The following is a 26,927-nucleotide window of genomic DNA, read 5'->3' as shown; positions in this document are numbered from 1 at the left end:
CCAGCCGCCGCGCCAGCGCGGTCAGGGGACCCCGTCAGCCTGGCCGCATTCGGCCAGCGCCACGCCTTATCGTATCCGGCCGGCCTCCCAAAGCCGTGTTTGCTCCGATGCTCGAGCATGGCCCTACGGGATCTACGATCGGCTAGGATGAGTACTGTACCTCAACGCCAACGGCGCGAAAGATCTGCTCCCGTCGTTTCAGGTCGAAGCTGGCTCCCACGGTGAACAGGAGCTCCTTGATCCGGCCCTCCCACAGCACTCCAATCCGCCAGTTCTGGTCGACCCGGGCCTTGATCACGCCCGTCACATCCTCGTCTGGGGACGGGGTGCGCTGCGCCCAGCCCGGCCGGAGCATCCTGACCGCCCACTCCGCGTCGGCGTCGCGCCGCCGCTGCCACAGCTCGCACCCCAGCTGCAGGTCGCTCTCGTACGAATAGAAGTTGAAGTCGAACCGCGAGCACAGCGCGACGTTGTGGCCGGCCTTGACGGCGTACGTAGACGACAGGCTGCCCATCAGGGGGTTGAGCGTGAGCGTCATGGTGTAGGGAAATCCCGTGTGCTGGGGTAGGGTGGTGAACCTCAGGCCAGTGCTCATGCCACCGCTCTTGTTGAGAAGGCCGTAGTACAGCTCCGCGCCCGCACTGAACATGCCGCTGACCCGTTCGGCGCTGGGAGATTTTGCGTCGTCGTCGCCGTTACCGCCGCCGCCAGGCGTCCTGGGGTCGAGACCGAAGTTGTAGAGCCCCCGAACGCCCAGGAGCGCGCTGTCCGTGCTGTACAGATACTCGGTGCTATACTTTCCGTAGTCGTTCTGCACGACGCCAAGGATGGTGCCGCCATTATTCATGTTCGAGTCGCTGACCGCAGCTATCCGCACTTGCCGCGTGGGCGACACTCGACGCAGGTACAGCGCCTCTAGCGAGTTTGTGGGCAGGAAAAGCCGACCGTAGAGCACAGTCGCTGCGCGCCCCTTAGCAATGGCCCCCGGCTGTGTCGCCGCGCGCAGTGGAGGACTCACCTCTGCGATCAATGCGCTTGCCTCTGTGCCATACCTCCCACCACCAGGGCTCGTCAGGCCGCCGAAGTTCTTTAAGGTGCCGGTAGCCTCGTACGACATTGTGCAAGTCAATATCGCTGCTCCGTGACTTGACATCCAACGCCAGAGATGAGTACAGGTAGGACAAGGAGCCGTCGACGACCCCAACGGTGCCGATCGAGTAAGACGTTGCAAGGTTCGGCGACGAGAGCGACGAGAGGTTCAGGCGCAACCCGCGCGGAGTCTGGAAGTCCAGCAGCGCTGCACGCAAGGTCAGCGAAGGTCCTCAGGCGGGGCTGCCGATGCGCGCGGGGTGGTTACCTTGAGCTGTCCCGGTCAGGTAGGAGTAGGAGTTGTCATGATTCCAGTGGGTGGTCTCGTAGAAGGCATTCTGCACGTAGTCCATAAACCCCAGCATGGCGCGTCATCAGCATGCTGGGGAGAAGTCGAAAGAAAGGTGAGGTGGTCGTGGTGGAGCTAGGTAGCTGCGCACGCTTAAGCTCGTCGCTCGTCTAAAGATGACGCTTGCCGCGGCGCCATCGTGAAAAGTTCCTCCAGCTGCGACGCTATCATCTTATCAGACCCTCGGAATTATTTTCAACGCCAACACCACCGCAACTTTTCCGCCAACCTACCCACAACACCGTTCACTTTAACCCGAAGACGCCCAAAATGCCCAAGTCGAAGCGCGCGAGAGTCGTTCACCTTTCCAAGGTCGAGAAGAAGGGCAAGGAGCTGTCGGAAAAGCTCTTCAACAATGTGCGCGAGGCCGCCGACAACTTCCAGTACATTTACGTCTTCGACGTCGAGAACATGCGCAACAACTACCTGAAGGAGGTTCGCCAGGAGTTCTCTGACAGCAGGTACGTCTGCATTGCATGCGCCCGCCATTGGCGATCGCGCGCGACGTGCCACTGCTAACGCGCGCTCTCCGCAGAATATTTTTCGGCAAGACCAAGGTCATGGCCAAGGCCCTCGGCACCGACGACGCCTCGGAGCACCTCCCCAACCTCCACAAGCTCGCCCAGCGCCTCGAGGGCAACGTCGGCCTGTTCTGCACCAACCGCGAGCCCACCGAGATCATCGAGCACTTCCAGAGCTACTCGCAGACCGACTTCGCCCGCGCCGGCGTCGAGGCCACCCAGACCTTCACCGTTCCCGAGGGCGTCGTGTACTCGCGCGCCGGCGAGCTGCCCGTCGAGGAGGACGTGCCGCTGCCGCACCCCGTCGAGGTTACCGTCCGGAAATGGGGCATGCCCACCAGGCTCGAGAAGGGCAAGGTCATGCTGGACCAGCCTTACACCATTTGCACCGAGGGTCAGACGCTGAACAGCCACCAGACGGCGCTGCTGAAGCTCTTCGGCGTCGCCATGGCTGAATTCAGGATCAAGTTCCTCGCGTAAGTTCAGGAGTGTAGATACGTTAGTATTCGGTGCTGACTCTGATTTTGCAGCTACTACAACAAGGAGAGCGAAACCGTTACGGACGTTGATGCTATGGAAGAGTAATCGGAAGAAGAGGTCGTGGCTGCTAGCGGGACCGTAAAGCAAATTTAAGGTGTTTTGGAGTCTGGAGTTTGGGCAAACTTTTCTGGACGTTGTCTCATATGGGCCTGAACGTTGTCATTCATCTCTCGTTAGTATGAGGATACCTGGATGAAAAGTTAAAATTCACCTTCACGATCTCGAATTTCGAGATCTCAATTCACCGTTTACAACTTCCTCCAAGATCAATCTAGGGGCGTAGATATGAGCAGATGACAATGAAGACAAAATAAAACGACAAATATGAAGACAGTTTTTTGAGAATAAGACTGCTGATTCTGGAATAGATTACCTGGTCAGGATACTTACATTCAACTCCTCCGGTAAGAGAGCCCTCATATCTCGTGCGCCTTAGCATACACGTCTCAACTCTCCGCAGAGACAAGGCTGCCACGACACAGCACTTCTCAGCCCATGGGACCCCTGCTAGCACCACACCTCACAGACCGGGGTGTTCGCCCTTTCAGCCTCACGTCCCACAACGGGCCAGCCTCGCGCTCGCAATACTTGAATCCCATCATTCCCACCCCCATTTTCTGAGCGTTCTGCCAGTCTCCTCTTCCGACCCCCGCCTTACTTCGACCAATCGCCAACACCCTCGGGATCCAGCCTCGCCCTTCCAGACACACCACGCCGCTGTCAGCGTCGCACCGCAGCTGCGCTCGACGAATCACGATGAACGATTACCTCTACGACCCACACTTCTTCGAGGAGGCTTTCCTGCAAGAGCCGGATAGCATGGTTCCGCAGGGCGACGCTTGGGACGCCAGCTCACTGCTGCCTGCTGACTACGGCTGGGGAGACGTCGGTGGCTTCGAGGCTGAATCGTAAGACTTTTTTTTTTTAGTAACAAATTCTGGGAGGGCAAAGATCCTGGACATCTCAACAGTTGCACGAACAGCCGCACGAACAGCCGCACGAACAGCCGCACGAACAGCCGCATCCGCGCACCAATCACCAACACCCAATGCAGCATGTCTCGGGTACGCTGCCGCTACTTGGTGTGCAACCCTTCGCCGAATACCATGACCCCCTGGCAACCATCCAGCATGCCCGACCTAGCGCCCCTCAGACATCAACTGGTCTGTACAATCATCCTTCGGGGTTGAGTAACCCTTTCGGTGGTGTTTTCCCGCCTTCGGTTGATGGTCACATTGATCGACGTGCACCACCAAGCTCCGAGGGCCAGGCATTCGTTGCAGGAGAGGAATCGAACAAAGCCCCCTCAGCTGGACCCAGAGTTATCGAAGATGGCCGGATTAATCATGGGTAAGTTGGATGTCCAATCTTTCGGCTTTAACTTTGTGCTAAAAACACATCACAGCTACGTTCCTGAGAACGGCGGAGGCTACGTCTGCAGATTTCCCAACTGCAAAGAAAAGCGTCTCTTCAAGCGCAAATATGAGCTCCAACGACACATGGGGATCCACATCCCGAAGCAGACATTCGATTGTCCCGTTGTCTCCTGCAATCGTCGCGGCGGGTATGCATTCTACAGAGAGGACAAGCTTAAGGCGCACTTGAAGGCCGCACACACAGACGAGGATTATGCAGCTTGCCCGGTTCCAGGTTGCCCAGCTAGCGCTCCACCCCTTCATTTGGGCCTTCTCGGGTGCCATGTTTCTCGCCATAATGTCGCCGACGCCCGCACCATCAAGCTTCTGAAGTGCTATGCAGAAGGGGGGCAGAAATGCCCCATGCGCAAATGCCGACAGAAGCGTTGGCTGAGCAGCGGGCAGATTGCAGGCCCAAAGGGACATCTTATGTCGCATGACGAAGCTGATCGGATCTCACAGGCGTCCGATCTGCGCGATCGGGGCTATGGGGTGTATGGAGAAGCTATTTGCCCGATCTGCGATTATCCAGCGACGGATATTGCTGCCTTCCAACAACATATGGAGTCTGAGCATCTCCTAACTGACCATGGAAGAAACCATGCCAAAGCTTTCCGGGAAAGTGGAGTGCATGTCTTCTATTCAACGAGGAAGTCGAGTTGGCTTGTTTGGGAACCTCTACCATGGGCCTGTAATGGATACTCATGCCCCAATTGCACCTTTAAGCAAGAGGGTGTCCCGGGATATGGCGGTGAGCATGTCGGAATCTTCAAGCCTTTGGAAGAGATTTACCCGTTCAGGAGACAGGTCTTGCACCTCTGGCCAGAGTTCGGGTCTCACCCAATGTTCGATGACGTCCGACGCACTGCTTGAGCTCACGCTGGTATACCTCCCGCATGCCATGGAATCCTTCAGCCAAAACGACTCTGGAGAAAAAGCGGCCATTGGCTGATCCAATACCCTTCTTCTGGACTGCCGTCTCTTGGTCGGGCTTCATCGACCGTGCAGGGGACGGGAGAAGAGAGTAACGGCCTTGTCTCTTTTCTATTTCATGCTTGGTGTTGCCGTCTTGATAACAAACTAGAGGAGAAAAAAAAAAGAAAAAGAAAAAAACAGCATGAAGAACGACAAAGATTGTACTCAGGAACGACTTATGGCCTGTTGTTTTGTTTCGTATGGTTTCTTTGACATATTACTGTTCTCTGGCTTCCAACTTTCCGGTGTCTTCTAAAGTAACATGGATGTACTCTCAACTAAACCAAGTCTCTCTTTACCTTGGCTCCGACGGTGGGTGTGATCGTCTCGTGAAGTCATACTAGCCCGTCGCACGCGGGCACTTTATTATGAGAAGAAGGACCAGGTAAGATCTTGCCACGTTCGCTTACAAGACCACAGTCGGAAGCAACACACGTTGGCCTTCCCAAATCAAGCTGAGTATTTTCCACCGAATGCTCGCCACCTCCGCACGCATTAGCAACACAGAAGCGCCATCACCATTATCAATACAACCCAATAACACACCTCACTTTCCAACCATCACTGAAACATTAAGCCTCACCACAACAGCAAACGCTAAAAACAGCACGAGCGCAGAAACGAAAAAAAGAGCACCGCCAATTCAGCAGACAACAGACAAACACACCAAAGCCAGACAAGAAAAAAAAAAAAAAACAACCACCGCCCAAGCCCACACCATCTCAAAAAAAAAAAAAAAAACTTTTCTCTCTCCCACGAAAACACAACGCTAGCCGCCCCGTCATAGCCGTCGCTTTTGTCATTTACCGACACTCACGCTACCTCCGCCGCCGCCGCCGCCGCCGTTGCTCCAACTCCAAACCAACCCATCCTGGCCTAATCACCGCGTACCGCTCCCGTTCCTCTCTCTCTGACTCGACATCATCTCAGCCCCCTGGCAACCCATCCATACAAGGTCGTCGCTGCCATCGTCGTTCGTTGCCTCCGCCGGAGGTCGGGGTGGGCTCCGCTGTTGGAATCGTGCGTGCGTGTTGCTGCCTGGTCGTTTATGCGCACAGGGCGCGCGTCCCGTGGGGCTCGTCTCGTCTGTTTGCGTGCGGAACTGGTGTGGTCTGGTGTGGTCTGCGATGCGGTGGTGTTTGTGATGTTGTGTTGTGTTGTGTAGTATGTATGGTGTGTTGATGTGTAGTGTATGTAGTGTAGTGTTTTGCCGTAATCTCATACTTGTGTGTGTGTGTCTGTGTGTGCGTGCGTGTGTGTGTGATGATCTCCGATAGCCTTTCCATTCATTCCTCACAAAAGAAAAAGGAAAAGAGAAGAGAGATAAAAAAATAAAAACACAGAATAGCCGTTTGTTCTCCCCCACCTTCCTTTCCCCTCCCCACCCCCACTTCCTGCCCACGCGCCCCCCCTTCCATCCATCCTTCCTTCCTTCCCTCTTCCCATCACCACGCTTCCAAAGAAAATGCTTTCCCAATAATTTATAACAAAGACAATATACACCTCTTTAAACGTGCGCGAGTCAAAAAAAAAAAAAACACGGTCTTTCTTACTCGATGCACGCATGAAGAAACAACTATAGCCACCCATGTGAGCTTTCAACCCCATTCGACGCACGTATTCCTCATTCAACCCCCATCCCCCCTTCGCTTTCTTCCTCCACCAGATCATCCACCAAGCCCCCCCCTCCACCACCTTTCAGTTCCCCCTTCTCCCACTTCTCGAACAGCTCCGTCAGCTTTCCAAACTTGACGGGCTTCGTGATGACGAGGTCGACGCCGCAATTGTACGCCTTGTCTTCGTCTTTTGTCGAGGCCAGCCCTGTTAGCGCGACGACAAAGGCTTGGGAGAGACGTCGTCTTCGTTGCTGATGAGGATCCTGACCGGCGGAGGGCGTTGTGTACGGCGTATTTAACTCTGATTCCGAGGGAGTGGAGACGCTGTGGGAGAGTTGAGGCGGTTGGGGTGGTGCTGGGGGCGGCGGTGCTGCGGCCGGCGGAGCAGAGCCGGTGAGGCGTTGTCGGCGTTCAATGGAGCGGATGGCGCGAGTGGCTTCGAAGCCGTCCATTATGGGCATGGATATGTCTGTAACAAGGTTGTGTTAGTAATACAGTACAGACGGGAGTCGTGGGATTGGAGATAGGAAGCTTACCCATAAAGATGATGTCGAACCCACTACCCCCTTCTGTCGCCTTTGCCACTTGATCTACCGCAACCTTTCCGTTCTCTGCAGTCGCAGCATCGGTAATGCCCTTTTTGAGCATGAACGTTTGGAGAAGCCTGAGGTTGACGGCATTGTCTTCGACAAGCAGAAGGCGGGGCGTTCTTTCTGGTTGGACCGGGGAGCCGAGCGAAAGTAGGGACCGCTCAAGCGCTAGGGCTGCTGCAGGAGCTGTTGGGGAGATTGGCGACTGATGTGAGTCATGCGGATGGTGAGAGTAGGGAGATGGTGCCCTGAATGGGTACGTCGGTAGATCTGGCGGCGATGATCCATCCGGAGGATAGTGACGCGGCCGTTTAGTGGGCGAAGGAAGGTCCTCAAGGGACTGGATCGGGTCCGCAGCGCGAGCCAAGGCTTTACTCCGCGGAGAGACAGTGGTGTCGACATCCATGCGGGTGGGATTTGACGGATTGGTTTCGAGTCGCTGAGTGACCGGACGTGGGAGGTCGGGGCTGGAAAGTTCCTCGGCCAAGCTGTCCGCACATGCGAGAAGTGCTTTTGAAAGCTTGTGAGGGCCAATGGGACGCGATATTGTCTGACGACAACGGAAACCCCAGTCGAGGCTATCCGACCGCCGGCGCAGAGAGGGGGAGATCGAAACATTAAGTAGGGCAAGGCTGTTCGGTCGATACCGGGAGCGGATGTCCTGGGACAAAGTCCGGGCGGCCTGATCCACGACAAGGACATCGGGCTGGACGTTGTCTTCGGGCGCGAGAATATTACAGTTAAACCACTTGCGCAAGTAATCTTCGAAAGATTCTTGGAGGGTGTGAGGGAAGCCGCGAATGGCAACGTTGAGGTTTCTTTGACGTAATTCGGGCACCGCCTTCTCGAGAGCGACAGTGGCGGGGGAAGGAATCTTTGGGTCCCCCGCAGCCATGGGAATACTGACAGTGAATGTGCTGCCCCTGCCCAGCTGGCTCTGGACCCTTATGTTCCCGCCCAGCATCGCAACAAGACTTTTGACAATTGACATGCCTAGACCCACTCCCTGAGACGCCATTGTGTCCTCTTGGGTAAAGGGCACGCTCAAGTGTTTCTCGAGGAATTCTTTCGACATACCCTTACCCGAGTCGGCCACGGAGAATTTGATGAGCTTGAGTTTGGGGCCTGGCTTGCTCAAAGCAGCCGGCTCGCTGCTCATGTCCTCAATGTCCAGGCCGACTTTGACGAAGCCTTTCTCTGTGTACTTCAGTGCGTTACCGAGAATGTTTGTCATGATACGTCGAAGGGCGCCAGGCTCTGTCAGGAAGTTCCAGTTATCTTGGAACTTGACGTCTATGGTGATGGTAAGATCATCCGTCGAAGTCGGCTTGTTGAAACTGTGACCACCAGCCGTAACCTCAACAACCTCCTCGCAGAGAGTAGCAATGTTGGCAGAAGTGAGCAAACCGTGCAGATCATGGTCTGGCTCCTCGACGGCATCTTTGATCTCTTCAGAGATCTTGTGTTTGGACTTGTGCCGTCTTCGCTCAAATTGATTAATCTTCGAGTACGAGAGGACACTGCTGAGCGTGTCATGTAATGTCGAACCGCACGAACGAATGCTTTCAGCCAAGCCTTGCTGGAAGCTATCCAGCTTTGTCTCTCCAAGAAATTCAACAGCGCCGAGTATGCCATGCAGAGGTGTACGCAATTCGTGACTGACGGACGAAACGAACGACTCTTGCTGTTTGATTGCTGCTACGGTATCAATCCTAGACACCTCAGCTTCAACAGAGTGCAGGAAGCCCTTGAAGGCGCCGAGATCTGCAGTCGGGGTAAAGACAGGATGGACTCGATTTGTCCACGCATAACATCCAGCCAAGCGCTTGAGCGTCACCGGATCCGTCAAAGGCGCAAAAATGAGTTGTCGGATGCCGCGGAAAGCAGCAGCAAATTGGTTCGCCTCACCACGCGGATCATCAGGCACGAGAGTCTCCCCGTCAGAAAACGTGTAGGGGGCGCCATCCTCATCGAAATACCAGACCTTACCCGAAGGATATCTTGCAAGGAACTTCCGCAGAAAACGTTCGTCGAGGCAGTCCTTGTCAGAAGGGCTGAGGGAAAGGTTCTTTAAGCGTGGTCTTGCCTGCGGGTTGGGTACAGAGATGGCGAGGATCTCGCCCGGCCGTCTTACAAGGGTGGATTTTTGAAAGTCCGCACTGGTGAATGTTCTCTCCGCGGGGCCGGAGCCGTCATCCGGCGGTTGTGCGTCGTCTGGCGAATCGACCCCCGAATGTTCCGGGGTTGGTGTCCACTGTGGATCCTCTTTTGACGGATCCTTCCGTCCGGCCTTGTGATTCATCTCGTCTTCAAGTTCCTGTTCACGCTTTGCCAATGGCGTCAGAGCCCCATTGAAGCCAATCAAACCATCGACGAACAGGACGCCATCGACGTCGAGTGCAGATCTCAAGTGTGCTGCTGCCCGAGCGAATGCTTCTTTGTAGGTTGTCCGCCCCGTACCAGGCGTGGAGCCATCGCCAGCATCGGGTTGCGACGGTTTCGTGTCATTGGCCGAAGGGTCGTGAGAGGCAGCGGGTAGCGATTGCGTCGTGGAGGCATTGGATGCTTTTTCGGCGGCGGCGGGGGTGGCAGTGCAGGTCGGCGGGACGGCGGTCGAGGGTTCGTCGGGGCCGGCGTCTCGAGAGTGGATGAAGGAGCACACGCCATCATTGATCCTCGTGATGCGGCTCTTCAGGTGGCTTTCCCGGGCTGTTTCGAGTTGGGTCATGCACTTGGCGGCAATGGAGGCCAGGAAGGCCAGATCGGCGTCGAAGGAGTCGAAGCGGGGCTCGCGGGCGAGGACGAAGATGGTGCCGATGCAGATGCCCCGGCGGGAGCGGATGGGGACGGCGGCATAGTATCTGAGGTGCGGGGGGCGCACGACGCAGCTGAGATTGGCGGCGCTGGGATCCTCGTCGAGCTGGACGGCGATGCCGCCACCCGGAAACGCGCGGTCGCGGGCGAGGGTGTCGAGGCCGAGGGCGCGGCGGGCCAGCGACAGCCAGACGTGCTGGTCGGCGTCACAGGTCTGCAGCCATCTCAGAGGCGCGTCGTCCCGGCTGTGTCCGTCTGTCTGTCCCCAGGTCCCGGCCAGCACGCGCTGGGAGCGGCCGTCGGTCAGGCTCGCGAAGGCGGCGAAGACTCCTGCAGTGGCGGTCAGGCGGGCGCCAAAGTTTGCGGAGCGGAGACAGCGTACCAAGGCGCGCAACGACAAGCTCGGTGAAGGCCGCCAGGGCGGCGCATAGCGGCGACTGGAGTTGGAGGGCGGGATGCCAGCCCAGCGGGTGCTCACATGCGGCGTTGGCGAGCGGGAGCTGTCCGTTTTCCGAATATCTGCGTGCGGGCTGTCAGCGCGGGTTGGCGAGAGAACACGAGCGACGAGCGCGAGGGCGGCGGCGGGCACGGGGGACGCACTTGCGGAGCTCGTGGATGCGGGCGGCGCCGGTCATTCAGGCGGTACAGCTCTGCGGGAGCCGTGTCGGGGAGGGCAGGTTACGAGCGGCGCATGTCGGTGGTTGTCGTCCTTTGCTGCTCGAGTGCCGCCTTTTGGGCGGTGCCTGACGCTGATCATTTATTCAGATCGGACTTCGACTTTCTGCCCCGAACGTCGTCGTGACAGTCCCCCAACGCTTGACGTCAGCCGGCAGCCTGAAAAACGGTCTCCAGCGGGAAGACGCGTGCGGCACCCTGCCAGACACAGCCGGCGACAGAAGCGGCGTCCTGGCAGCGCTGAATCGGTCGATGTCCGCCCTTTCGAGAGCCTCGCCGTCCGTCATGCTGCAGTAGCGCCCGCCGCGCCCTGAGACACGCACAAAGCGCCCTGTCCGTCCGTCCTGCTCGCACGCAGGGTGACTGCGGCCGCGGGCTGTCCGCCGCGGCGTCCGGGGTTGCGCGCTCTGGGCCCACGCCGCTGCTCCCCCGCGTCTGCTTCAGGCCAGGCACATGGAATCCACCATCATAGAGGGCCCGCGCCCGTGGTTCGCGGCCTGTGATTTTTCAGCCCTGCATCCTGCATCCCGGGAGGCGTCGTCATCGCACAGGTCGGCGCGGTGGTGAAGAGGAGGACGGGCGGGCGGCGGCCGCGCAGGACGGGAGGCCAGCAGGGACCGCGACGCGCTGCTGAGCGGCGGGAGGTTGTTGTACGGGCGTCGTTGGGCCGTACAGCCCGTTCTAGGCCTGGCGCGGAGTTTCCTGCCTTGTCCCCGCTGTGTGGCCTGCCTGCGCCGGCCGTGAGATACGCGTTCCTGGGCGCGTCCAAATTAAACGTTGCCCCTTCTGGCGGTGTCGCCGCCGGTTGACGCTGCCAATAATGTGGGCTGCCCACGATGCCACAATGGGAAGCCGCGGAGCATATTCCGCGTCCCTCGGGCGTCTCTGGCTTCCATCGCGTCTCTCTGCCCCTCAGAACCTGCCCTCATGCCTCAATGGGCCCTGGGTGACCCCCTCTCACACACCTGCGTGATGAGTAATTTCATCGTCACTGGTGCCTGCATCCCCGCCGCAGGCCCCATGGCAGCACCCTCATCCACCAAGGTGCTCGTGAGCGCTACTTGAGCACCTTGTTTCCCTCGGAACCCGACTACTTCAGCCACTGTCTCCCCCAGCCGCCGTCATCGCCCTGCTGCTGAGACGCGCTTGCACTCAACCATCATGGGCCGCACCGAGCCCACCGTTGTCGTCCCTCCGCAGTCCTTCCGTCGCGATGCCCGCGCGAAGAAGGCCAAGGCGACCATCAACCAAACCATCCCCGCTCTTCTGAACGCCCATCCTCGCGCCCGACGCGGCATTGATGCAGCAGAGCTTATCGTCGATCCGCCCCAACACACGGGCCCTTCCCGCCCTGACGCCCCCAAGCCTGACGCGAAGTCGAAGCCGAAATCCAAACCGAAAGGCAAGGGCAAGGGCCGGGGTCGCGATGAGGACAACGATGACACTGCCGAAGCGAAGGGTGGGACAGACAAGGTCACTGCGACACAGCTGCCCGAGAAGCCGCCAATGCTGCTCACGCTGCAGGTCGCCGACACGCTAGAGGCTGCCGTGCGACTGAGCGCGACAGAAACCGGCAGGCGGGCGCGGGTAGCTGTCCTCAACATGGCCTCACCTCTACGTCCCGGCGGCGGCCTGCTCAACGGAGCTACCTCGCAGGAAGAGTGGCTCTGCCTGCGCACTACTCTCTACCCTTCACTTCGCGACGAATTCTACCGCCTGCCGGAAGTCGGAGCCATATACGCCCCAGATGTGCTGGTGTTCCGGACATCGGATGATGAGGCGGCGGAGTTGGACAAGAAGGAGCGCTTCTTCATCGACGTGGTCTCTGCTGGAATGCTGAGGTTCCCGGATGTGGAGGGCGAAGAAGGTGAAGAGAAGATGTACGCCAATGGCAAAGAAAGAGACTTGGTCGTACAAAAGATGAAGGCAGTCATGCGGATACTTAAAGCAAAAGGTGCGGACAAGGTAGTGCTTGGTGCCTGGGGCTGCGGAGCATACGGCAATCCCGTTGGGGAAGTTGCCCGAGCATGGAAAAAGGTCCTTTTCGGCACAGAGAGCAAGAAAAAGGCCAAGTCTGGCAGCAGCAACTCGAATGGTGGAGAAGGGTGGGACGGGCTCGAAGTCGTGTTTGCCATCAAGGACGAACGCATGGCGAAGCAATTCGCGAGCTTCTTTGGATCCGGCCTGAGCTACGAGGAACCGCTCCAAGGTGACCGGCAGGATAGCGTCGTCGAGGACGACGGTACGCTGGCTGCAATCCAAGAAATGACAGCAAAAATAGCTGAACTGGAGACACAAATGGCACAAGCACGGATGCCGGACCTGAAGGCACGGCTTGGGACTGTGTTGGATGGATTGAAGAGGGAGCTTGGGACTCTTGTCGGGCCAACAAGCCCCATTGACGACGATTCTCAGGCTGGCAGTGACCAAGAAAAGAGCGATGAGGACCACGGTCCAGATGAAGCTTACCATGAGAAGTACCAGCTTTCAGACGACCAATCAAACCACCCAGCGGATGCCGATTCTGATGAGGACTAAGCCATTTCCATCGCAAATATGAACGAAATACGCTCTCCAATTTGATCTCGGGTCATTATGGTAGCAAATTCTCTAACCGCAACAGTTCAATGTAGCAGGCATGTTTTGTTCCGTTAGCAACTTATCTTACACTTAGTGATTCCGTCCCGGTGGATGCCAATCGACTACTTTCATAGCCAACGTCAAAGCCTCAACTAGACGAGTCAGAGCTGTTCATGTGTGCAATCTGCATTGCATGGCTATTCCCGTTGGGTCAATTTCTTGTCAGTTTGCAGTGCGGTTTGATTGAGATCGACGCTTACACTTATTCATTGGTTCAACTATGAAGCCCTGTATTTTGAAGAGCTGGTGCCTGAGGATTACGACTTCCAGCAACCAAATCTACGGGAACAGACCCCCGAGACCCGGCTTTATGTATGCTTAGTTATTCTCAATCAGCGTCGTAGAAGGGTCCAACTTATCGCACTCTTTGAGCAAACCCAGCCACATCCACGGCGTGAGTGGTCTTGAAATGGTCTAAGCCTATCATACCAAGGCCGTCCTTCGCTCCACGCAACTCCGGCATGGAACCAACTACTGCAGAGAGCCACATTGCCACGTTTGCGAGGCGCGGCAGCCTCCGGTCACCCACTTTCCCTACATCTTACGGGTACAACAGCAGTCCATAGACTACGAGTCCTGTTGCCTCAAAATTGAGGAGTTTCCACGACCGACTGGCTACATCTGATTTCCAATTTGTTTGCTTATACCAGATTTGTGATTACAAATCCTACAGGACCGAAATGAGTCTCCCAGCACTTCCGGAAAAGTCACCTCGGTGACCCTTTATGGATCTGTCCGCATCAATGTTGCAAAAGTTTATGCAAGAGCAAAAAGTACTATCGGACTCATCAGTCAAAGCACAACAGCAATGGCGACAATTCCCATCTCCTGCGGGCGCCAGAGGCAGAAGTACTAAAATACACTTGCCCTCTCGACATAAATGACCAAACTGTGAGCAGACATTCCATTCGAGAAATCCGCTCGCCACCTTTATAGGCGCCCACATTACAATGTTCCCATCCCGTCCCCTGAGGTACTCGTCCAGCTCCGAGTACTCGAATAACTTGATAATCCCTTCCAAACAATGCACATGCATATGCAGCGCTATGTACAAGATGCTATAGAGCCCGTCCTCCTTATCCCGCAGCCGAGCTTCTCTGGTGGCCATTCGCTCGGTGTCATCTAAGAAGCTGTTTATCATTGTCAGTGAACGCTCGTGTTTTGTATTCATGGACTACGCGGCAATGAATGATTCATTACCTAATCTATCTCACTTCACGACGCACAGCCCCGACAAGGGCGTTGGCATTAGCTTAGAACGGTCTGATAGCCTCCACGCCCCTCGGCCCAACCCCCGCCCGCTTCTTGATTTCCCTCTTATCTTCCCCAGCCTCCAGCCTCCTCACCAACTCGTCCGGGTCGAACTCGGCGCCGATCGGGTTGGCCCTAAGGGCGTCGGAGCCCATGTACGTGTTCGCCGCGTCGGCCGAGCCGAAGTTGTCGACCTGCGTCTCGATCTCGTTGCCGTCCGGGTCGCCGACGTAGTACATGCTGGTCGTGCGGCCCGTGGTTGACGACACACCAGCGCGGCTCGATGCCGTGGGCCTTGCGCTGCCAGGTATGTACGCCGATGCCAGGTCCTCGAGCGTGTGGGAAGATGAAGGCGAAAGTGTCGCAGAAGGCCGGAGCTGTTGGCCGCCTTGGGGCCGACGGTTGGGAGGGCGATGATGGCGATCCGATGGTGCTTGCTCCGAGTCGTACGTCAGGAAAGCAGATGAAGTCGTTCGAGTGACTGACGGCGGCGTTTGGGAATGTCTTGTAGAAGGTGATCATGGCATGGTAATTGGAAGGCTGCGTCTGCAGAACGACGTGAGCGAGGTATGCGGGCCGGGTGACCACGGTCCCAGGGTCAGAGAGAGAGTCGGAGCCATGTTTAGTTCAACAGGAGCTAGAATCCATGGATGCAAATATTGGGTGCGACGGAGCGTACTTATATGCTTACCCTCCTCTTAATGCGGGGAAAAACGTAGTAACGGGATGCAGCCGCACCTTGCTTTGGAATCAACCATCGTCGGCCACCACGTTGCAAACCAAGGTAAGCGATGACGTAGAGCGTCAGCCAAAAGTTACCACCGGATGGTCTTGTTGTGGAGCCATAAGGGAGATCGTTCAGTGGAGCATTTTGAAGCGACGAAGGCTTTCCGTCTCACACCATCTGATTTTCCACCATAAATCCAAGCGTCGTAGGTTCGCAGAGAGTCGATAATCGACAACAGAAGTTGGGGGTTTTTCCTATTGAATTGGAACGTACTGTCAGATCGTTGAGAAAACAGCTTGCCGTTGATCCAGATCTTCTGCCCCACGTTCGTGGAGTTGTCAACATCCACTACAATTCAGTCAGTCATCAAAATGGTGCAAACATGTTATCCTCTATAAAATTACGCCTTTTCGTCACACTGCTTATTTATTTCGATCAACACTCCCATCACTCACGCGTACAACCTCCCCCTTACCAACTCCCTCACCTCAAAGCTTGAAAACGAACAATGCCCCACCTCTCCCGGCCCCCACCCGGCGGGCTCACGCACAACGCCCCACTGCACGGGTAATACGGAAGCGTCGACATCATCCTCGGGCGGATGACATGCGGCGCTGATGGTTGCACTGCAGCTACTCGCCAGCGGCATGCCAGCCGGGTACCGTCTCAACGCCAGCCCGAGGCCGCCGAGCACGATGACGCTGCCGACGACGACGGTCATGATGATGGCGACGGGCGAGTAGCCGCACGTCGAGATCTGGCGGGCGGCGGCGGGGTCGCGATCGCCCTCGGCGAGCACGGTGACCTGGACGAGGAACAGGCTCTGGCTGGCGAGCCAGTGCAGCAGGCCGCTCGCGACGAGGAGGGGGATCGAGTAGCGGTAGGGGAGGTGCAGCCAGTAGGTGCTGCGTTGGCGGCCGGTTGGCGAGGTGACGCGGAGCGGTTTGCGGTGGTGCAGGTACTGCGTGTACTCGCGGGTGAGCAGCATGCAGGTGTAGAGGGCGTTGAAGAGGAGGTAGAGGTAGGAGAGCAGGGCTTGCGGCAGGTTGGCCAGGAGGACGCTGCCGAGCACGCTGTTGCCGACGGAGCCGGATATCAGGTTGTTGCCCAGCAGGTCCCCGAAGCCGGTGCGCCAGAGCGCGCCGATCTCCGTCGGCATGCCGGTTAGTGTTTTCTTGATGCTGACGGCGCCGATGATGAGCGCGACGGCGTACATGAAGTAGGTGGCGAACCACCGCGTCTTGCTGACGGCGCGTCCCCAGAACGGCCGCCGCGAGCTGTACCGTTCCGGCTCTACTGCTACTGCCTTTGGATCGCGCAGCTCGTTGTGCCGCATCCACTCCCACTCTTTCTCGAACACTGGCCGCGAGTAGAGGCAGCGATCCTTGGTCTCCGGGTCGGGTTCGTCGAGAAAGGAGGCGATTGCGTCGCCGATGGTGGCCAGGAAGGTTTGTCGGTACTTCCACACAATGTAGCCCATGCACAGCGTCTTGATGATGTTGCACGCAATGACAGCGCCCGCAATCGCGAAAGAGAACTGCAGTCGACAATGTTCGTCTACTACCTCAGCCAGGCAGTAGCGGGCGGGCGAGCCGTACGGGGCCCAGTTCGGCTGGCTCTCCAGCACGTCGTAGTCGACCTGGGTGCAGTTGTCCTGCCACGGCGGCGGGCACTGCCAGTCCCACGCCGGGAACACGTCTGGGGCCGAGTGGAAAGGGATGCTGGTCAGGCAGGACGTGGCCGAGTCGCCTTGTTTCTGCTGGATGCCGTCGAGGACGCAGCTGAAAGAGCCGAAGGCAGTATTGCGTCCTTCGAAGCCTTTGAAGTCGATCTCGTCTTGGATAACGAGGACGTTGCCGTAACTGGACAGAAATTGTTGTGCATAATTCTTAACGCACCACTCGGCCGTCATGTTCTCATACTTAATCTCGCGGCGTAGGATCTTGTCTCTCAGCTCCGTCGCGTTGGCCACGAGGGATCTTGTGTAATTGCCGACGTCAACCGGAACCTGGTCGCCAGTGGAGTTTCTGGTCCAGATATGCTCCGGGACGAGCCCGGCGGTCTTGTAAGTGGCGCCATCCAGGAAGTCTGGCGTGGCGGGGATGACCTGGTACTCATTGGCCTGAATGTTGGCAAACACAACCGAGTTGAACCTGGCACATGGATCAGTAGACGGGCGGGGACGGCGGACGAGAAGCTCACAAGAGATGCAGCGGGATGGAGCTGACGGCCAGGAGGAGGAACAGATTGCGGCGGTCTTTGCCGATGTAGAGCAGGTTGCGGAGGTTGGGCACGCCGATGTGCAGCCAGAAGCGGCGGTTGTGGGCCTTGACAAGCTCGTCTCTGGTGGGCGAGGCCAGGACCTGCATGCAGTAGTTGCTGCAGCTGAGGAGGACGGTGCTCAGGACGTTGATGACGAGGTGGATCCAGCGGCTGGAGGACTTGACATGGGCGCAGCTGCCCTCGAGCAGCGTGCCGATGCCGTCGTTTTTCGGGAAGGGGCTGAAGGTCACCCACAGCGTCACGCAGATGTTGAGTACGAGCACGACGGCGGCCGAGACCGTGGCCCCAATCGCGCCGACGCGCCACCCGGAGAGGTGCTGCTGCCGGAAGGTGCGCTGCCGATGGACCGACGGCGGCGCCTTCTTCAGCAGCTGCTCGTCGTCGTCGGCGTCCTTGCTCCGCTCGAGGATGGCTTCGAAGTTGTCGCTCAGACTTCTCGAGCTCAGACTTCTCGAGTGTGCCGTGGCCGGCCTGTATGCGTGTCAGCCGCTAGTCTTCAGTGCACCGCGTGTCTCGCACCTACCGATCGTTCAGTTCCAGCCCGCCGCCTTCGTCGCTCCCGTGGCGGAACTCCTGCGAGCCCAGGCGGCTGTACCGCGTGGGTTTCCGGTTCAGAGGCATCGCACAATTATGACCAAGTAAGCGTGTGCGAGCTCCTCGAAGTTTTGCAATACAGTAAGGCCAGCCTCGCCGCGCCTATGACTAATTTTAGCAGGCGCCCTGAATCCTTTGGGGGCCAAAACAATGACCATGCAGCTGACATGCATCAACATTCCATTCTACATAGCTCATTGGAGACACCACAAGCCGCCGTCTCAGTACAGACGGTAAGTGGCGGTTGTGTTGCAAATCTCGGATGCCAACCAAGTCTCTCCCCAGAACAAACCGGCTTCCGGACAGAGGGAGCTGTTCAAATTCGGCGGGTTCGCGTAGGGCGGGTACACTAGCGTGGAGCGGCTGCCTAACGCTAACCGGCGCCTAATGGCCAATGAGCTTACAGCGCGCCCCTGTTTCGACGGATGGATGTGCTGGCGGGATGCGCAAGATCAGCGCCCCCCAGAGAACTACAAGCCTTTCCAAGCCTGGGCTGGAGCAATGCACTTGAATCGAAGATTGCGGTCCATTGTCCCTTACCCTCCAGCTTATAACGTGAAAGGATCATGAGCTCCCGAATGGCTTCAAATCATACCACATCCCGCGTTATTTGATCTGGTAATGGCGGGCAGGCTTGCCTCTTGTCTTTCCTGAATCTCGCCCATGGTGGTTGCTTGCTGGTAATCTCGGCTCCTTTGGCGAATAAGAGCGAGGAATGGTCGGATGGTAGGTTTTGCCCATATTCTCGCTTAAGTTGCACCGCCTACAGAAGTGTAAACAAATGAGGCCACTTACATCTGTCTCATACGAGTATCTAACCATATCTACGTGGACCGTGGGATAGATCGTGTGTCTAAAACTCGCATTTACGTCCGAGAATTTGCTTCGAACTTCCGTTCAGTAAGCAAGTAGTGTCATACGCGTAGCTTCATGGATTAGAATGTTCTGTAAGCTGCAGTGGCTGTCGTGCCCTCGGAAATGAGAAGTGAACATCATCCTGTGCGAGTCAACCATAGAACAGAAGATGTCACTGGTGAATGGAAAACGGGGAGGAGAGCCCATAATAATCATCTGCTTGGCTCGTGTCTCGCTGGACGAAGGGTTGAGCATCAGTCAGACCAACAAGTGCATGGGATGGTCAAATGGGGAGAAGAATATTGAAAAGAAAAGCTAACAGTGACTGCGGGGTACCCCACATACAATGAAGTATTTCAACGTCAAGCCACTGTGATGAATAATGGCTATGCATGAAACGAATGACCACTTAGATAGAGAGGCTTATCCAAAGGAAAGTCTACATGATGCAAGCGGCTCTTCAGACAGGGCAAAGTTCTTAGAGGAGATGCAAGTGATGATGTCTTTGACTTTCAATGTTGGGCCGGCGGATGAAAAAGACTCCGGACGGGTGGCCGGCCGCATCCGGTAGGCAGCCGTCCCCCGAACTTTGGTTGAGGCTGTGTCGCCCGATCGGGGTAATCTGGGGCAGCTGAAGGCCTGGGTCGCATTCGCAACAAGAGCTTCTACCATGTGATGCCGGAGTTCCGACGTTGTGGTGGTGGTTCTCGACGATGATAGGAGCGCATCCGCTACGTCACGACTTCCGCCACCTGGATCCTTAGTCCTTTACTGTCTCCCTACGTCACCCGCCGAACAGCTACCTTATAAACAACCACCATCTCGGCTCACCGTAATCATCACGCACTCAATTGACTCGCATTCATCCAACAAACCTTCATTCAACTTCAACATCAACCATTCATCATGCAGAACCAGAGCGGACAAGGCGTTTCCCATGCCACCGGGCAGTCCAAAGTGCCTGGCTCAGTGCAGCAGAAGGCTCCTCAGGGACTCGAGGAATCGCTGCCGGACTCGGTACGTGGTAGCAGCACCGCCGTGTGATTTCGAACGCTCATGTCTTCCAGATCCACCCCACCGGCTCCAACCCTGGCCAGTCTACCAACAAGTCGCACGCCAAGGGCGGTGGTGAGGCTTCCATCGTCCCCCAGAAGCTTCAAGAGAAACTCCCCGAGAGTGTTGAGCGTGCCGTGCCCAACGCCATTCACGACACTGGAGACACCAGCGGTGTGCACCGCAAGAAGTAGACAAGGATGTTGATATCCTCGTCGATGGAACAACGTCGATACGAAGAGACAACGTGTATTCTATTTAGTACCCATTAATGAATGAGATAATTGAACAAATCCTACATCTACTCCACAATGTCAAATATCTATAGTAGTGCATGTTGTAACTCTTGCGTTCAAGTGGGACCGTGGGCAGCGGAAGATGGTATGTAGTGACTTAACAAACTTATAAACACATGACATGTTCTCTTCCTTCGTTCTGCATATGAGCTCATTTCAATCCATTGCCATATGCAAGCATCGTTGTCATGCATCAACAGTGCAGAGCATAGTAATCAACACGTCACACGTGACCTGCTACAATCTCTCATGCTCGCCGCTGGCGGTTCATATGCGAGATACCGTCACGACGGGTGACAAAAGGGATTGCTTACCGGCATCTAACTTACACACAGATGTCGCAATAAAATATTCATGTAGGCAGTTGAATACAAAGTCTAGATGAAAATATTAAGGTTTAAATTCGCGCATTTACGTCCGGATTCTGTATTCGACTAGCCATCCCATGTAGAATCTATTATGAGGTAGATGCGGGTGGGGAATTTCTTTTGTCACCCGCCGTGCCCATTGAAATAGCAGTGAAATCAGAGATCACTGCTAATTATGGCTCCAATCGCTGTAAAATATACATACACTTACCTTATCAGTAGTAACCTTAATGCTTGACCAAGATTACTAAGCTGACGACGACTTATTCAAGGCCAAGTGCATTCCAGGTACCCATGACTCGTGCACTCGGTAGCCTCCTTTTTAAAGCAGGTCTCACGCCTGTACGTCTCACAGTGGCAGAGGATCCACGATGAACAAAAAACCGCGACAGCGTATTTCGGCTGCCTGCCAGGGGTGCCGCATTAAGCGCACAAAGGTAGACAAGAATTATGGACCCTTTTCGATGGTGCTTGCGTGCTGACGTCGTCCGCTCAGTGCGACGGAAACACGAGCCAGTGTTCCGCATGCCGGCTGCGCAACCAAAATTGTGAGTATTCGCAGGTGGCACATAACCGCAAGCCGCCGAGCAAGAACTACGTGCGGGCTTTGGAAGCCCATATCCAGTCTTTGGAGCGGGAGCTGGCTGCCGTTCGCCAGAGCCGAAATGCAGATCCGCAGCACCCTGCAGAAAGCAGCCAGAGCGGATCAGGCGGCACCAGCATGGCACGCGCCTCAGATGTGGATGTGGATGTCATCACGGATACTCTAGGGAGCTTCAACATCGGAGACGGCGGCACAATCTGCTACCTGGGCTCTCGGAGCAACCTGAACCTGCTCCGTTGCGGCATGCCGCATCGCAGGGCTGCCTCGCAGGAGACGCAGCGCCGTGCCCATACCCAGGAACCATCCGTCCTTGACCGAGTATCCGAGGAGCTCCAGGCCCATCTCTTGGACCTGTTCTGGACATGGCAGAACTCATGGCAGCGCATTGTTGCCAGAGACCCCTTCCTGCGTGACCTTCACACTGATCCATCTTTTCCAACAAGCAGCTTCTCCTCTCCTTCGCTAATCTGCGCCATGTATGCCCTCGCTTCGCGCTACTCCGACATGCCCGAGCTCAGGACGGATCCGGAGGATGCTACTACAGCCGGAAATGCTTTCGCTGCCGAGGCTAAGCAGGCATTGATCTATGAGTGTGAAGCTCCCACCATCTCCACTGTCCAAGCTACGGCGATCCTTAGTCTGCGCGACGTAGCAGTAGACAAGGAAGCTTCCGGCTGGACGTACTGTGGTATGGCCGTCAGGATGGCGGTAAGCCTCGGTCTGCATCTCGATTGCTCTCGCTGTGTCAAAGACGGGGAGATGACGGCCGACGAGGCCGAGGTTCGCTCTGTGACCTGGTGGGGCTGTTACGTCCTCGACAAGTACTCTTTAGCCACCTATTTTGGAAAAGCTGGGAGCTGATCCTTTTGTAGGCTGTGGACCGTCGGGTTGGGCAGGCCGTCGATGATTCAAGACCGAGACGTGACGGCGAGGATGCCGTCAACGGACTGTATGGAAGAAAGTCTGCCTTGCCCAAAGAGTCTCACAGCAGATCCGACAGATGCAACGTCCCGTAGCCTTAATACCGTTAGTTGCTCCATTTACACGTGCAAACTTTTCACAGCGTCGGCAGAGCTCCTTGATTCCATGTGAGATGCAGCGCTTCCCTTTCAGCGAAGGCTCATGCTCATGAGATGGCAGTTACGCTCCATCGGGGAAGACAGAGAGCCAAGAAGCCATGATTTCAGACGGCAACCTTCGGCTGGTGGCTTTCTACAATAGCCTACCTAGCCCGCTCAAACTAACGCGATCACCGCAAGCTGAATTTCCTCCAAACGTATATCTGCTGCAGTAAGTATATCTATTCATCTTTCATGACTCACATTTTCCGGCGATTCTCATAAACTCCTCAGCCTACAGTACCATACCACGATGATATTGCTGCATAGGCCGTTCCTTACATCTTTTCGGGCCGCGGATGGGAAGCTCGGTGGGCTCCGGGACGGCAGCATCCACGCTACCATGTGTCGGAATTCGGCTGACTGGATCGCCGCCATCTTTCGCTGGTACAGGGGACACTACGGTTTGGTAAGCATGCCTTCCCCGTACACATGGCGGTTGCTCTAATGTAGCGTGATACAGCGCAGGATACCAGTCTCCGCAGTTCACTGCGCTTTCACAGCTGCGGTGATCTTCCTCGCGGCTGCCACGTCAGACGACGCGGATGTCCGGAGAAAGGCTGTGCAGTCCTTGAAATGTCTCTGCCATGCGTTGGAGGAAATGCAGACTGCGTGGAGCTGGAGCACACGAGCTTGTCTTGCTGTGAGGAGCATCGCTCGCGTGTGGAAGGTTGAGTTGCCAGGCCCCTCCAAATATGCTGGGAACATGAAGTCCGCGGACATGGCAGAGCCTTCCACGGAAGAAGCTTTTGAAGAAGAGGTCCCGATTGACTTGCTTTTTGAACCCTTTGTCGACTTCAATCAAGATGCGCAAATGCCGATATGGGATTCTTTGGCCTTGTTCCCGCTCGACGGCACTGGGGAGCACCGCGATATTTGGCAGGGTTTTAGTTGAGATGGATGAAAAGAGTAGTTTCGGTCCGCCAATCAATTTTACTTATGAAGACTGCACCCTTGCCTCTCCCAACTCCAAACCTCCGGGGTATACAAAAAACAAGTCCGACACTACCGTGTGAGGTAGAAGAAAAACAAGCCCGAGCCGTGAAACATCTTTGCGGTCATGATACCGAGCACCACAGTGTCAGATACTTTTCGGAAGTAATTGAGTATGGGATGATCATCACAAATCAAGGCGGCAGAAACCACATTTCTGTATTTCGCTTCAATAACCTGGCAGTGCACCGCAAAGTCAATAAGCTTGACCTGTCGCTATCTCTCTCTACTCCGAAGCACTCACCTGCCCGTTTCCCCATTCCTCCATCCACTTCTTTCTGCTCCGTATCTTCTCCGATGCACCAGTGTTTCCTTCGTCCTCAGCCGTCGCGACAGCCACAACAATTGGTTCGACATCATCGACGCTCCAGAACCTTTGCCCAACCCAATTGATAGACTTGAGCCACGGATGTGCGGGGTGGCCCGTATTGAAACTACTGGCGGACCATTCGCCGATGAGTTCGGATGGCTCGAGCGGACCGAGTGCGTCGAAAATGGAGAGCAGCAGCGCCGCCGATACAGGGTCTGAATGGTTTTTAGAGGAGGTTGCGATGAGGTCGATGATCTGGGATTCTGCTGTAGGGCTGGGAGTGCTCGGTCGCAGCGGCCTTTCTTCTCGGTCTGTTGATGGTATTCTTTATTATCACATAAGGAACAGTTGACCCGATCGGATGGATCAGGGGCGAACACATACGAAGAGTGAGGGGCTGTCATGATCTGGAAGTGTGACATGGAGCTACTTCAGCGAAAGAAAGGCGCGATATCTGTGCGGAGATTGTCCGCGGTTTTCTTTTAGATGATTTACTTGATGAGGAGCGGCGGCAAGGAGTGTAACCATCGGCTGGCCGCGAAAGTGGAGCCCGGATACTGCTTACCCGGATTACTTAACCACGGCAAAGCTTGCACCAGCGAACTTGACTTGCTCACCGCCTACTTCTTCATGATTCCCGAAAAAGAAGCGTGCTGTTGTGTTATAGCTAGACGTCTGATCCACTCAGCTGTGAAATATTCAAGACGGCCAGCTCACTGAACCGACCCAGAGATCACGCAAGCTTCCATGCCACTTGTTGTATCCATCCAACACGAAGTTAGCTTCCGTCAGGGTAGATTCTTGAGTATTACTACAAGCACCAATAGAATCTCAGCTCATCACAGTATGCTTCACTCCGTGGCCTTGATCCCTTGAACATCCGCCTCCTCGGCATTCCTTTGATGCAAGCGCGGATGATCCCGATCCATGCCATCAATCAGCGGAAACACCTTCTCGTCCGTCGTCGGCACATACGTCGAAGCATCCCGCCAGCCGCCCACGCCCGCCGCCTCGTACGCCAGCCTCTGCTGCTGAAACGACCCGTCCAGCAACCACTGCAACCTGCCATACTCCCAGACTCCAAACCTCGCCTCCACCCACCCGACCACCGCATCCACCGTCAGCCCCGCCAACGCAACCGCACACCCAACCACCACCACGACCACCACGGCCCCGAGATGAAAATTCGTATACCCCGCCACCCTCACGCGCTGCCTCCCGCAACTCTCCAACAACGCCTCCCCATACTCCCCCTGGCCATCCCCCTCCTCCGCCCCGACCACGAATCGCCTCATCGCCCCGTCCGCCGGCCCCGTCACGTACTCCACGACGCCCTCCTGCACCATCGCCAAACCCACGGCGAACCAGCGCGCGAGCTCCCTCCGCCACTGATCCGCCGGCAGCGCGGCGAACTGCGCGCTGTCGATGGCGGTGCGCGACGCCAGCAGCGGGTCGCCCGGCATCCAGCGCGGCACGAAGCCGAAGTCGGCCTGCTGCGCCGTCGCCGCCGCCATGACGCGCGCCGCCGTCGCCGTGCGCGGCGCGCCGTCGGCGAGGCCGAGGGACGCGATGGCGGCGGGCGCGAGGCCGCGGGAGGATGTGAGGGGCGAGCAGAGGCGGTTGGTGGTGGACGTCGTGCAGAGCTGGTGCTGCTCGAGGCAGCCGAGGACGGAGACGGTGGCGTAGGGCAGGTGCACGGTGGAGAGGCCGGCGGCGCTGTCGATGTCTGTGTCGGACCAGTCGTCGGCGTAGGTGCGGAACCACGGGTCCGTGACGGGGTCGAAGTACATCATGTAGTTTGCGGCGAGGAAGAAGATGGAGGCGCCGGCGTCGCGGCGGGTGGTGATGGTGGAGTTGGGGAGCCAGACGTTGCTGGTGCTGAAGGGGTCGTAGCCGAGGGTGCTGGAGGGGGTTTGTTAGTGGGTCGTCGATGTTTGGTTGATGGGGTGTGCTGGGGGCTGCTTACTTCAGTGTGTAGCCGTTGACGTATCGGAGGTAGTTGCCTGAGTAGTTGTACGTGGATGTCGAGTTGAGGGAAGTGTTGTCTCCGTAGTAGTAGCGCAGGACGTTTTCGTCCGTTTCGTTTCTGTAGACGAGGTCGACGTAGTCGGAAACCATGGGCGAGCATGTGACGATCTTGCGGTAGTCGATGGCATCCTCGGCTGCGTCGTTCATGCCCAAGTCGTGGTTGGAGTTGATGTAGCCCGTGTCCATGACGAACGGCACCGAGTTGTTTGTGATGCAGAGATCGGAATCGGTAAAGGGACATGCACCGTCGCTTGTGGTCCAGTTGAGGCGACTGGCCGGCAGTTTTCCGCATGAGCCTGTGCTATTGGTGTCGCCGTAGCACTGGCGGACGTAGGTGGTTGCAGACTCCATCCGGTCGGTCCAGTAGACACCGAATGACTGCACATCTTCGGGGGCAATCGAAACGAGCCCGCAAGATGTACTCTTTATGAGCACCTGGTCCCCATTGGCCGTCCAGATGAGAGAGATGTACAGCCGGATCACTGCCGAGGCGACGACGAACAGAAGCGATAGTGTAGTCACTACGGAGCCGCGGAGCAGGGTCGAGGACAGCCCAAGCTTCTTGCGCCATCCAAAAGCCAGTCGGAGGAAGAGCCAGAGGGCCTGAGTGTGCGAGTTGCTGTTGCGCAGCACCGTCCGAAGGTTGTGGCGGTATCCGTCCTGCGGCTTGTGTGAAGACAAGGCTTGGTGCAGCACAAACTTGACAATGTTCCATGCTTGCACCGACGCAAAGCCTGCGAAGATGATTAGAGCGGCAGATAGGATACCTCCGCTGCGCTCTGTCAGGGTCAGTGTCCAGACACCGTTCGCATGGTTCTTCCAGACCCCTCGATAGACTTCAACCGACGCCGACATTCTGTGGGTGTGAGCGACTGGACTGAAAGGCAGGCTGAGGGGTGGGCTGAATACTATACATAGCCTCCGCCGTTTCAGCCTCGCCTGTCGGCTGGTATGGCTTCCGTGCGGCGGTTGATCACGACTCACTCTTTTCCCACAACAGCGCGGAAGGCCGGCCGAGCTAGTTGCGATGCTTTTGTCGCCATCGAGCCCAGGCCCCAAGCGAGGAGGGATCACAAAGAAGCATACCGATTCGAGCAAGTTGGGCTGCGCAGCGATGCCGTATCGAGCATGCGCCGGCTTGGCCTTTCGCCTATCCGAGCCCGTGGCACCAATCAGCTCCCCGGTCGCGAGCCACAGCGGGACTTTTTCGTCGTGCCAAGCAA

The 26,927-nt window shown here is 56.7% G+C and overlaps 9 protein-coding genes across 9 annotated transcripts; 5 read left to right on the top strand and 4 right to left on the bottom strand.

Moving 5' to 3' along the window:
• Positions 1 to 142: 142 nt before the first annotated feature.
• On the bottom strand, positions 143 to 1,454 carry MDM10 (Mitochondrial distribution and morphology protein 10; the record flags this gene model as incomplete). Its single annotated transcript, XM_066774112.1, has 3 exons — positions 143 to 960; positions 1,019 to 1,297; positions 1,358 to 1,454. 3 exons carry the CDS (start codon positions 1,452 to 1,454, stop codon positions 143 to 145), a joined length of 1,194 nt encoding a protein of 397 aa, XP_066636679.1.
• A 254-nt stretch (positions 1,455 to 1,708) lies between these two features.
• Positions 1,709 to 2,544, top strand: MRT4 (mRNA turnover and ribosome assembly protein; the record flags this gene model as incomplete). Its single annotated transcript, XM_066774111.1, has 3 exons — positions 1,709 to 1,899; positions 1,974 to 2,435; positions 2,490 to 2,544. 3 exons carry the CDS (start codon positions 1,709 to 1,711, stop codon positions 2,542 to 2,544), a joined length of 708 nt encoding a protein of 235 aa, XP_066636678.1.
• Positions 2,545 to 3,255: 711 nt separating this feature from the next.
• Positions 3,256 to 3,853, top strand: SLS55_002629 (uncharacterized protein; the record flags this gene model as incomplete). Its single annotated transcript, XM_066774110.1, has 2 exons — positions 3,256 to 3,407; positions 3,757 to 3,853. 2 exons carry the CDS (start codon positions 3,256 to 3,258, stop codon positions 3,851 to 3,853), a joined length of 249 nt encoding a protein of 82 aa, XP_066636677.1.
• Positions 3,854 to 6,916: 3,063 nt separating this feature from the next.
• Positions 6,917 to 10,666, bottom strand: SLS55_002628 (uncharacterized protein; the record flags this gene model as incomplete). Its single annotated transcript, XM_066774109.1, has 2 exons — positions 6,917 to 10,195; positions 10,658 to 10,666. The coding sequence occupies 2 exons, from the start codon at positions 10,664 to 10,666 to the stop codon at positions 6,917 to 6,919; spliced, it is 3,288 nt and encodes a 1,095-aa protein (XP_066636676.1).
• A 1,079-nt stretch (positions 10,667 to 11,745) lies between these two features.
• Positions 11,746 to 13,122, top strand: SLS55_002627 (uncharacterized protein; the record flags this gene model as incomplete). The annotated part of the gene is made up of 1 exon (XM_066774108.1): positions 11,746 to 13,122. The coding sequence occupies one exon, from the start codon at positions 11,746 to 11,748 to the stop codon at positions 13,120 to 13,122; it is 1,377 nt and encodes a 458-aa protein (XP_066636675.1).
• Positions 13,123 to 14,477: 1,355 nt separating this feature from the next.
• SLS55_002626 (uncharacterized protein) lies at positions 14,478 to 18,106 on the bottom strand (the record flags this gene model as incomplete). The annotated part of the gene is made up of 5 exons (XM_066774107.1): positions 14,478 to 14,863; positions 15,476 to 15,550; positions 15,749 to 17,355; positions 17,405 to 17,956; positions 18,009 to 18,106. 5 exons carry the CDS (start codon positions 18,104 to 18,106, stop codon positions 14,478 to 14,480), a joined length of 2,718 nt encoding a protein of 905 aa, XP_066636674.1.
• A 1,734-nt stretch (positions 18,107 to 19,840) lies between these two features.
• SLS55_002625 (uncharacterized protein) lies at positions 19,841 to 20,181 on the top strand (the record flags this gene model as incomplete). The annotated part of the gene is given in 2 exon segments (XM_066774106.1): positions 19,841 to 19,951; positions 19,963 to 20,181. The coding sequence occupies 2 exon segments, from the start codon at positions 19,841 to 19,843 to the stop codon at positions 20,179 to 20,181; spliced, it is 330 nt and encodes a 109-aa protein (XP_066636673.1).
• A 764-nt stretch (positions 20,182 to 20,945) lies between these two features.
• Positions 20,946 to 22,116, top strand: SLS55_002624 (uncharacterized protein; the record flags this gene model as incomplete). The annotated part of the gene is made up of 2 exons (XM_066774105.1): positions 20,946 to 20,993; positions 21,214 to 22,116. The coding sequence occupies 2 exons, from the start codon at positions 20,946 to 20,948 to the stop codon at positions 22,114 to 22,116; spliced, it is 951 nt and encodes a 316-aa protein (XP_066636672.1).
• A 3,522-nt stretch (positions 22,117 to 25,638) lies between these two features.
• SLS55_002623 (uncharacterized protein) lies at positions 25,639 to 26,559 on the bottom strand (the record flags this gene model as incomplete). Its single annotated transcript, XM_066774104.1, has 2 exons — positions 25,639 to 26,476; positions 26,552 to 26,559. 2 exons carry the CDS (start codon positions 26,557 to 26,559, stop codon positions 25,639 to 25,641), a joined length of 846 nt encoding a protein of 281 aa, XP_066636671.1.
• Positions 26,560 to 26,927: the final 368 nt, after the last annotated feature.

The sequence above is a fragment of the Diplodia seriata genome (genome assembly GCF_021436955.1).
Source record: "Diplodia seriata strain FDS-637 chromosome Unknown scaffold_2, whole genome shotgun sequence".
Lineage (NCBI taxonomy): Eukaryota > Fungi > Ascomycota > Dothideomycetes > Botryosphaeriales > Botryosphaeriaceae > Diplodia > Diplodia seriata.
Note: the sequence above shows the minus strand (reverse complement) of the source record. Positions and strands in the feature narration are given on the sequence as shown.